Source organism: Etheostoma spectabile, chromosome 9, assembly GCF_008692095.1.
Source record: "Etheostoma spectabile isolate EspeVRDwgs_2016 chromosome 9, UIUC_Espe_1.0, whole genome shotgun sequence".
Classification (NCBI taxonomy): domain Eukaryota; kingdom Metazoa; phylum Chordata; class Actinopteri; order Perciformes; family Percidae; genus Etheostoma; species Etheostoma spectabile.
In genome coordinates, this window is record NC_045741.1 from 20,525,465 (window position 1) to 20,537,141 (window position 11,677).

An 11,677-nucleotide genomic window follows, 5' to 3' on the forward strand; every position below is an offset into this window, starting at 1 on the left:
TGTGTGTGTGTGTGTGTGTTATGCATATTATTGTGCTTTTAGATAGTAAAACAAAATGCAACGGCCATAATATGTCAAAGTTAATTTTAGCTTGCATGCTGACCCTCTAACATTATAAAAGTAATTTGATTATCACAAATCCTGTATTTTCCACCTATTTTGTTTTCGGCACTTTTCTATGTTTTCAAAAAAATAAAAACAAGCGACAAACTTAAACGACAAGAAAACTCAGAAAAGGCGTCATTTAACGGATGAAGAACCGTATTTGGTAACAGAATTCCGGTTGATTCCAACACAGAGCTCTGTTTGTAGATATGGAGTGCTGTCAGTAGAGAGAAAAACTAAAACAATCAGTGCTGCCTTCACCATGTTATCCTCCTGTTAGAGTTAGCATCCAAAAAGGTTAAACAGGGCAAGTTTTAAACGTGTTTTTAGCCTCTAAACAAGTTCAATATGTCATTACAAGTGCCTACCCATGTGCAGTGAGTCCTTCTGAGTCAATCCAGTGAATCTGACTGCTGTAGATGTGAACGAAATGCATGAAAGTTGTGCTAATTCAGCTGTGTTAAAATCTGTAGAGTAGACATTTTAAGTCGCGGCCGCTTGTCTTTCCAGATAAATTTAGATGCTGCAGATTGTAATTTCTGCCAATAATCAGAAGGAGGGGAGAGAGGTAGCATAGAGCTCACAAAATTAATCCTGGATGAAACATTAATTTTGACCGCAGAGATACAGGCTTGAATTGACATGGGGAGACCCCTCCATCTTTCCATATCTTTTAAAACATTGGTCAGAGCAGCATAATAGTTATGCTTAACAATCAGATTTAGCAGATCAGTTTTAAGAAAAACCTTAATGCCTAAATAATATAACTGTTTAACAATGGGGATGTTAGCAGAGATGGCTGAATTGCAAGCAGTCGTTTAAATTAGGTAGCGGACTTTGACCAGTTAATTTTAAAGCCTAATAGAAAGTGAGGAGGAGATTGAGAGGAGTTTTCTAAAACAAACAAACAAACAAGCAAACAAAAAAACATAACATCATCTGCAAATAGTGAGAGGTGATGCTGAGTATTGCAAATGCATATTGGTGACACCTTAATCGATTGGGGAATAGCTTCAGCCAGAGGCTCTAGGGAGAGGACAAATAATGCAGGAATCGAGGGGCAACCTTGGCGTGAAGATCTAGAGACTGGAAATAAAGAGGAGGAGGTACGCCTGGTTAAGACATGGGCTGAAGGGTTAGAATGCAGAACTTTAATCATACCTATATAAGTGTTACCAAAGCCGAGTAAGGAAATCAAGGTGGTGTTAACATCCCTTGAGAGTTCACCCTTCTCAATAAAGAAGTTAATCATGTCAACGAGGAATAGGCCCAGCTGTTCCCAAATGTTACCTAAAATTCAGGGGAGATCTCCTCAAAGCCTGGTGATTTTTACCTTTTGCATATTCTTTCCTGCCAAACTTAGTTCTTCTATAGTAATCAATTTGTCTAGGGGATGTAATGGTATGAAAATTGTCACGGTTGATGACAAAAATTATCACAGTTTTCGGTACTATTGCAGTATTTTATAAGTGTGTTCTATGCTTTTAGCGGCAAACTTTTTTTTCCTGCACATTTTGCATTCTCAATCAACTGTCAGTAAAGAAGTATTGAAATGCCATCTGACGGCACGTTGAGACAGTAGACCTAGGGTGGTGGTGAAAAGGATCCTCATATGGTCAGTCAATGCCATTGGGAGTAACACCGCTTTATCAGTAGAATGAAATAGTTGTGGGGATGCAAAAAGGAACTCTATTCTGGAAAAGATATGTCTACCTGAGAAAAAGGAGTAATCAGTACATGTGGGACTAACTGCACAACAAATATCTATAAGCCCCAAGCTGCCGGCCCGTGAGTTCAGAGAATTTGTGGCCTGAGCCTGAACCCCACAAGCCTTTGCATTCGACGATCAATATTTAGGTCCCACACAGCATTGAAATCTGCACCAACAATAAAAGAACAGTCTGTTAACTGATTGGTGATCGTATTATGGAAATTGACATCAAAAACATTTGGCGTATAAGCTGACACAAGTGCGAATTTCCTAGCACCAAATTGAATTGTGGAGATCACAATCCTGCCTATATCCTTTGACCAAGATCAAGATAAGGACAACACTTTAAGTGGGAGATTCCATTTGACAACAATAGCTATTCCTTTTTAGAACATGCTGAAAAGGATGCAATTATATGATAGAATCTATTGGCTAAACGGCCGGTATCCGCCTGCAGCAAATGCATCTCCTGTAATAATGCAATTTCAACATTTCTCTTTTTTAATAAACCCAGAGTGCTGGCTCGTTTATGAGGAGCATTCAGTCCGACACAATTCTAAACAAAAAATGAAAGATCACTTTTTATCAAAAAGGTGTGTTCTAAATGAGAGTACATGTGGATATTGCTACTGCCTTTCATTTAGTTTAATCTTAAAAATAGTGCATTCAAAGTTAAGTCACTCAGTACACAACACATGTAAAACACAGAACAAGAACATACGAGACAGTGACACAAAAGGGAAAGCGAGAGAAGGGGGGGAAACACAGCCAGAAGGCTAACACTCAAAGTAGGTCTGTGATCAAGATTGGAAATGGGGCAGCAAAAAGGAACCCTAGCGCATAATTACCTGGTTGCAACAAAAATTGGTTCCACGCTAAATTAACACCAAAATAAACGCATATCTCATCAACATAAAGCACAAAATAGCAAGCACATTGGAAAGGAAACTCTAGCCCAGCTACCCTATAAAGAGTTTAAGAGTTTAAAGAATTTTACACTAGCTCTAGCTCTAACTCTATCAAGTAAGTGGTAGAATATTGGATTGGAACCATATAAAACAACTATTTGGTAAAGCCGCCATCTCTGTCCAGCTGATCACGTGACTCCCAACCATATAAGTTGATGGAACTTACACATTATCTGGTTGAATTTGTATTGCATGTTGAGATAGGTGTTGTTTGTGTAAGATTTCTATAAATTAGGAAAACTTGGTACTTGAAAATGGTGAAACTATGTTTGATCATACACCTTAGACTAGCGCGAGTGATTGGGTTGGTATTGACTCAAACGTATACATTTCTTTTGCAGCAGCCGTCTACTCAGCTCTTTTTTTTTAAGGTCAGTGTCTGCAAGGAACCACCTGTGTCTTAATGTTGAGTGCAACTGCTTCATTGATTTAAAATGAAGCATTTGTCTAAGTGACTGGACTTACATAAAATACTTTTTTTTCCCCACATGTTACTAAATTATAATATTAAATGTAAATTTTTAGTTTTATTATTAACTTTGACACGTCAAGAAAGAAAATGTAGAAAAAAAGTAGTTAGTTTTTAAAAATAGTTAACAATTTTGTGGCTTTTTCTAATACTTTTTATAAATACACTTTTTTGGAAAACATTATCCTAGACAGGCAAGGAACCATATATGGTTACTTCATTGACCTTGATTTGCAATATAAAAATTATTTTGTTTTCTAAAAGTCTCAAATGTTAAAAGTTGTGTCCTCCAATAACACTTTAGGGTTGAAATTTTGAATTTCCAAGTATTTTAATGAGTACACTATCAAGGGTTTATGAAAACATACGGTAGATATGGAGGTCTAATACATTAACATTCCATGGACAATATAAAGGTGTTTTTTGCAAGTTTGCTGTCATTTAATGCGATAAGCATTACATGTATTTTGTGCATTTAGTGCAAATAGCTTATACGGTCTCATAATACTGTGTTGTTTTGGAGAAAAGTGTTGCAGTACAACTGAGTACAATTATAGTTTCTATTTTTAATTATTATTGCAACAACAAAAAATCACAAACATTGGGCATTTTGCTAAAAATATTATGAAAATTTGCATGACTCCCTGTAATGTAGCAACGTATCAACAGCCACTAGCTAGGGAACGCAAACAAACCAGCATCCTTGGAGTCCAATTGGGCAATAAACACTTTTGTAAAATTACTTGGCTGTAAATATATGAATCAGTATCTGATTATCCATTAAGTGTTTCCTGAAAGGTGCAGAGTTTATATCACTGGCATAATAGTGTGCCAGCTGGAGTCAACCAGCTTTCAGACATGTTGTCTCTGCAAGGAAACTAGTGCATTCTATGTGTTCAGCAACTACAGCTTTCAGTCCGCTAGTCAGATCTTTACCAGTGAGTCCTCAGCACATGCTGAATGGCAGAGGAATTCTCAAATGAATAACTCAAAATCTCAGAAAATATTTGGCATGACTGGATACAACTAGGTTTAATTGGAAAATGACTGCATGTTGTGGGGTGAACTGACCCTTTTAAGAATGTGATAATTTTTGTTGTTTTACCATGTGTTTCTCAAGATGTTTGCATACTGTATGCGTGTGCCTTTAATTTTTGCCTCTAATACATTAGAATTAAATTATATTTTTGATTTAAGATGGAGATTTGCACTTTTTTAAAGTAAATTGCACGTTGCAAGGTTCCTTCTACTGAGGCTCAAATCAACCAATGAGACCATTTCTGCTTGCAGAGCTTGTGTGTGTGTGTGTGTGTGTGTGTGTGTGTGTGTGTGTCTGTGTGTGTGTGTCTGTGTGTGTCCGTGTCCATGTTCATCCTACCTCAGGCCGCACTGACAGGGCCGTATTGAAGGCCTCTACAGCTTTGTTGAACTCTCCGCTGAGGTTGTAGAGCACCCCAAGGCCCGTCTGCAAATCCGGGTCGACGCTGTCAGAGTTGTGCTGAACTGCTTCCAGAAAGAGTTCTTTGACCTCGGGTAGGGAGCTGTGGACACACACGAACACGCGCACAGCTAAGGATTAATGTGACTTAAGGCTGCTGAGTAAGCTCTCTTTAGATGGCAGACCTATGATGTGCGATGTATTGCATGTCAACTTGTATTCAGTGTAAGAAAACTAAAGAGGGAGGTTTGGATTAGTTTATGTAAATCAAGTCCTCTGTGTTGGCAGAAAAAGTAGTTCAGTGTAGTGTTTGGAGGCCTCGTATTTACATTTTTTTAACCGTTTTAAGTAGTTATTGAAATTGTTTTTTTGTTTTTCTTTTATGTTGATTGGTAAGTTTGTTTATTTGCAATAGTCCTCCATACCTTACAACAATATAGGTCATGTATTTCTACACTCCAATCCAACCCACAAGAGCGTTTCATAAATTAGTATTTCCTTTAAATTTCAGGTTGTGTTTGAGTGGGGCCAGCTTGTTTGTTTGAGAAATTGATCAGACCTGCATGTCACGCACACTAGCAACAAACTCTGTGTATCCAAGAACAATTAAATTAGTGTAAATTATGTTAGATCAGACACAGACGTCTGTTGAAGATTAGTGTTATGTTTCCAGCTTCGCGGCTCCAAACCATAACGTTAGTTGGGACGGACGGACCCCTTGTTTCTTTAGGCTAACTAGATTAGCTTTAGCCTGGCTGGTAACAGCTTTCTGCGGGGGAAAATGGCCGGGAGACGTTGTGATTATGTTGCATTAATCAAGAGATTTAGTTTGTATTTGCAGCAAACATAAAACACTGACTGATGTAGCTTCACTGACTACCCATCAAAAACTATGCGCATCACTGTGTGAGCGGCAGCTGCTGCCTATGGTAGGGGATAGCCGGGACAATTGAAATGCGGGGCAAATAAAACATTCCAGTTTTCTTTGAGTGCAATAATTATAGACAGACTTACTAAGGTGAAAACAGTCGTGGAGATGAGGGGAGAGAGAGATATGGCAAAAACTGTGGTCCTGGTTGGTAGCAGCCAGGGCCGACCATGGCCACCCTGCGACGGTCTCCTCCCCTCAGCTGTGTCTTTGGCAGCTCAAGCTGAGTGTCTATGCTTGTGAATGTTTATTCTATTCTACCTAAATCTCTGTAGTTTCAAGTTTAGTGTGATGGTTTGGGGTTCTTTATGGGGGTAATTTTTCCGTCTTGCTTCCTTGTTTGTTTCTTGGTTTTCTGCCCGGTCCTGTGTGGTTCTGTCTTGTGATTCCCGGTAAGTGTCTGTTTGTTCTACTTCCTGTTATTGTGATAGTCAGCTTCCTGTCTTGTCGCGTCTAGTCTTGTCTAGCTTCACTTTGTTTGTCTGATTGTCCAGCTCCGCCCTAATGTGATTCACCTGATGTCTCACCTGTTCCCCGTTACCTCATTACTCCTGTATTTAACCCCAGTGTTTCCTTTGTCTCTGTTGGATCATTCCAGTTTGTTTGCCGTTTTGCCGTCGTCCTGTGAGCTGCAACCTTGCCGTCTCCCTGTGTGCTACTGTTTTGTTTTCCTAGTCGTGCCTTCTTATTCATCTGCCGCCTGCCTACCTGGTCCTGTCATCCTGCCTGCAGTCCTGTCATTCCCTGTGAGTTTTTCCCCGCGCATTTTTCCCTGTGTTCTGCTCACCTTCTCCAGTGCCTGCGTTTGGCTGTGGAGTGTTTTTTGGACTCCACCCTTTGCTCCTTGTGTTTTTGGACTTTGTCAATAAAGCCTTTGTTGAAGTTCCCTTCCACTCTGCATTTGGGTCCTCCTTCCTGCACCATAACATTTAGTTTCACTCCTGTGTTCCTGTTTGGACTTTTAGATATCTGGCTTATTTTACTGTTCACTTATTGCTTTCAGGCACATTGGTGCTTTGTTAAGTATTGATGCAAACTGAATCTTTCCTGCTGTTGCTGCTTCACATTGAAGGCTTTCTATTGGCAAAGCAGCGGAACGCTTTATTTTGAAGATGTTATAGGAAGTGAAATGCGTTTGTAACTTTGTCATGTAGGTTTCCTTTAGGCCAGTCATAACAAAGGGAGTGAGGGTAAAGGAAAGTTAGAGAAAAAAGATAAAATGAGGGGGAAAACTGCAAAGAGGATTGTAAAGAGTGAGGGATTGAGTAAGAAGATGAAATGAAAAGGATATTTCATGTATTTGAACGGAGACCACCGTAATTGTACCTGTATCTCCTCATAGTGACTAGGGGATTAATGATTTGATAAAGTGCTGCTTTACTTTTGGAGCAGAATTAGGCCTTTTCAATCTGATTTATCTAAAAGCCTCATTTTTTCCTGGCTTAAGATAACATAGCCGTCTGCCTTCTCCAGCACAAAAGAGTGGTTTGGCAAGTTGGATACACGTAGCCTATGCTGCCTTGCCAGTGAAATAACACCAGTACCAGCTGTGGTTCAGAGACCTTGAAACAAGTTTTTTTTCCTCTCCCTGAGTAATTGCAGTTTAAGTAAAACAAATTAGAATCTGAGATGCCCAGTAAATATCTTGTTTTTGACTGTGCAACATGCAGCACATGATATATCATTTATGTTTGTCAGCTACTCAGTGACTCTCAACTGTTAGTTCAGTAATGTCAGTTGTTTGGACAATGGACATTACAAAAAGAGGTGTGTATATATACAGCTGACTGCTCTATTCTTTTTCATCAGAGCTAAAGTATTGTCAAAATACTTCACCTTTCATGTCTGCCCACATTGGGAGCAGTAGACATTCTGCGTTGGGAGTTCGGGGATCCCATCAGGTGGGTCTTGCCCTTCAGCAGGTGCTTGTACTTTGGATTGTGGCGCAGCCAGCAGAACAGGGCCTCACAAGCATCATTTCGCATACCGGTGTTGGTCAGGCTCACAGCCAGAGCCATGAGGGCTGGAAGGTTGTTTGGGTGGAGCTCCAAACACCTGGATGGACACAGGACGACGGCATTGGAGAGAAGAAATGGTATAATGTGTGCACTTCAAAGGAAAATCTAGATTTGACAGGCATTAATTGGGACAGGCCAAAGCAAGGGAACATCAGGCAGAGGCTAATGATTTCTGGGTCAGGATGGATGAGGTGCATGAGCTGCACCTCTTCTGATCTGTCTTTCCCGCAGAGAAAAAGGTTTGCATGCTACCCTCAGCAGCAGCAGGGTTAGATGATTTGCAATAAGTTTGCATTTAGGAAAAGGAAAAGCTAGGGATGGAAAGTGTATTTGTAGCAAGTCATATGATTTGGAAAACTACCACAAAGACCTACGCTGGCTTTTGTAATTGAAAAGGGGAGAGGAGCAGCATTGTGTTGGACAACCAACTTGGATTAGTTAAGAAACTGGAGGAGAGGCCAAAACAAGATTTAACTTTCATTAAGATCATTTTGAAGACTACAGTTTATCTGCCAAATTCCTGAAACCCTCATAATCTCAGTTGAACCAAATTATTTTAGTGCAATGTGTTGTTGAAGATTACATAAACTTTGGTTAATCAAATCAAATCCACTGTACACTTTGTATGTTTGCAAAATGTTTAGTGTCCCATGTGTACAAAAGTGACCAGACAACCATGTCATCCAGGGACTGTCCCAGATTTGATTGAGAAGTGCTGTGAAGACAAAGCTCCAAGTTTTCAGTGACAAAAGTGAAGCAATGAAAACTAAGCAAGTTATTTGCATAAAAATTAACCGTCAAACAAAAAGTTTATTTTCAATACGATGTCTGTGTGGCTAGATCGAATGAAGTGGTTAAAAAAAAAAAGAAGCTGAAAAGGGCAGGATAACATGCGGTTTGCCAACTGAAGAGGATTAATGCCAGTTAAACATCTAATCTCACTTTCTACCTAAACAGCCCCCTCATTACAGATGGAACTATTACATAATACACAAACAAAAATGTACACCATGCAAACGATCAGAGATCTGAATGGTGTTTCAAAATATGCATGAGTCTATTGGCTTAAGTGAACTTCTTGCAGTGAAATGTAAATTATTCACCATGCTCTGTAATTTCATTTACATAGAACAGCAATTAAATGTTTTTTATTTATTTATTAGTTTATAGTATTTTATTTTACAGAATGGACCATATGTCATATAAAAAAGTAAGGATGCTTTTTTCCTGAATGGCTGTCTCCTTTGTTTTCAGTTGACTTGTCAGTGTTCACACTCTCAGGTGTAATGTCTGGCTTCAGCAGTGTTATGAATGAAAGTGGGCCACCTCCCATTGAGGACACATACCCTGGCTCTGTGCAATCACCATGCATGTTAGGTGTCTCTATTTTAGGAATACAAATCTCTGAATGTTTCCTCCCAAATACTGGATGGTAAAACAATTGAGTAAAATGGTGATGCTGTTTTTTTGGGACTTAAAATACAGTATAGCAAATCTTTGCATCAGAATTTTGAATAGGCTTCTCCTATAAAGTTCATTGAAACCTCTCAGGCAAATTTCAAATGATAGGTTTTGTCTTTTAACAATTCCACAGAGTCCCACTTATGCAAACATATAACAGCAAACAGCTGTATGTTTGAAAGAGATTTTTGATTTTAAAATAGTAATTTGATGCAGTAGTTTCTTATTACCTCTGGAGGGAGACGATCGCTGCCTGCTCATTCTCATTTTCAGCCTGTGTGGTCCCCAACACTTGCCAAGCCTGCAGGGAAACAAAATACAGGTAACAGTAAACAGCAGGATGGGAACCTGGTATGCTACAGGGGCTGAAACACAGTTACAGTGGCTCAGCATCGTCCTTCAGGCTCAATAAGTGAGATCCAGCACAGAGCGAACGATGCCAGTGTTTCAGACACATCAACACAGGAGCTACAGTGCAATTAAACATTCAAAACTTATTTAATGTAAAACTTTTTTGTGGTCAAACAAAAGTGCGTGCAATTATGGTTTAAAAAACAAAGTGTTTAGCTTAGAGGGTTGTCCTTAGATACACTCAGATTCTCTATTAAATCATCCGAGCGATAGAATGCCATTTATTAGTCGTTTAAGCTATAGAAGGGTTGCTGAACTACTGCTTTGTCTTTAAAAAAGGAAAATGATAATTTAGGTGAAAACTCCATTTAATTAGAGCTGAACGATTAGCCGCTCAACAGAAAATTTATCAGGGACTGTTGTGAGTGAGGTGGAGGACATTTGTCAATGACCTTATTCTCCCTAGAGGAGCAAATGGCTTATTTCAAGTAGCTCAAATTTTGATAATGGATTAAATGTTTGAGTCATTTTTCGGTCAGACAAAAAACATGAATTCAAATCACAATTTTCCAGAACGCAAGGTGTCTTCTTCAGTATTTTTTGTCTTGTCCTACAAACAGTGCAAAACTGTAATTACATTACAAAAAAATATTTAATTTACAATGATGTATAAAATGAAGAGAAGCAGCCAATTCTTTCACTGAAGAAGTTAGAACAAGCAAATGTTTGGCATATTTGTTTTAAACATCATTTAGATGATTGATTAGTCCTTAAAATATCCATCTATCATCATCTTCCTCCGCTTATCTGGTATCGGGTTGTGAGGGGGGCCGCTCCAGCAGGGGACTCTGTGGGATCCCAAGGCGTTCCCAGGCCAGGTTGGAGATATAATCCCTCCACCTAGTCCTGGGTCTTCCCCGAGGCCTCCTCACAGCTGGATGTGCCTGGAACACCTCCCTTAGGGAGGCGCCCAGGAGGCATCCTTACCAGATGCCAAAACCACCTCCAACTGGCTCCTTTCAACGCAAAGCAGCGGCTCTACTCCGAGCTCCTCTAAGGGAGATGCCAGCCACCCTCCTGAGGAAACCCATTTTGGCCGCTTGTACCCTGGATCTCATGCTTTTGGTCAAGACCCAGCCTTCGTGACCATAGGTTCGAGAGCTTTGCCTTCTGGCTCAGCTCTCTTTTCGTCACAACGGTGCGATAAATTGAATGTAATACCACACCCACTGCTCCGATTCTCCGACCAATTTCCCGCTCCATTGTCCCCTCACTTGCGAACAAGACCCCCCAAGGTATTTAAACTCCTTCTTTTGGGGTAAGGACTCATCCAGGATCCTTGCGAGAGTGAAGATCTGATCCGTTGTTCCACGACCAGGACAGCATTTGCTATGGTTCCTCTTTGACTATAGGCTGAACCTTCCTTTCCAGCACCTTGGAGTAGACTTTACAAGGGAGGCTAAGAAGTGTCATACCTCTGTAATTGGCACACACCCTCTGGTCCCCCTTTTTGAAGCGGGGAACCACCACCCTGGTCTGCCATTCCCTAGGCACCATCCCAGACCTCCACGCAATGTTGAAGAGGCGTGTCAATCAAGAGAGCCCCTCCACACCCAGAGCTTTCAGCATTTCTGGACGGATCTCATCAATCCCTGGGGCTTTGCCACTGTGGAGTTGTTTAACTACCTCATTAACTTCCACCAGGGAAATGGACAATCCCCCATCATCTCCCAGCTTTGCCTCTACCATAGAGCGCATGTTAGCTGGATTTAGGAGTTTCTTCTCAAAGTGCTCCTTCCACCACGCCAATTTACCCCGCACCACCCGTTTTAGGCTTACCAGTCTGTCCTGAGTCCCCCCGTCCCCCCCATCCGCTGCCGCCCGCCCCCTCCCCCCCCCCCCCCCCCCCCCCCCCCCCCTAATTAGCTCCCTCTTACCCAACTCACCACACCAAGATGGGATCAGTTGCCACACCAGATGACAAGGCGCTTGAGATGACTTCTAACCGCCCCCACAGTCGCTTTCAAGTGCCCTCTTCAACCAAGTGTTCCCAATACATGTCCAGCCCTCAGATCAATGAAACAATTAATAACATCATCAATTGACCTTCGGCCTAGGGTGCTCTGGTAACAAGTACACTTATGAGCCTCTCTATGTTTGAACATGGTGTTTGAGATAGACAATCCATGACTAGCACAGAAGTCCAACAACAGACATCCAGTCTGGTT

General features: G+C 40.7%; 1 protein-coding gene across 3 annotated transcripts in view; it reads right to left on the bottom strand.

Moving 5' to 3' along the window:
* pex5la (peroxisomal biogenesis factor 5-like a) overlaps positions 1 to 11,677 on the bottom strand; it is a 102,856-nt gene that overhangs the window by 12,248 nt on the left and 78,931 nt on the right. For all 3 annotated transcript variants that reach the window (XM_032525255.1, XM_032525253.1, XM_032525252.1), the window contains 3 exons: positions 9,329 to 9,399; positions 7,456 to 7,674; positions 4,632 to 4,794 (listed from right to left, as the gene is read on the bottom strand). In XM_032525255.1, the coding sequence (XP_032381146.1) occupies positions 4,632 to 4,794; positions 7,456 to 7,674; positions 9,329 to 9,399 (453 nt within the window). The remainder of the gene's footprint in view (positions 1 to 4,631; positions 4,795 to 7,455; positions 7,675 to 9,328; positions 9,400 to 11,677) is intronic.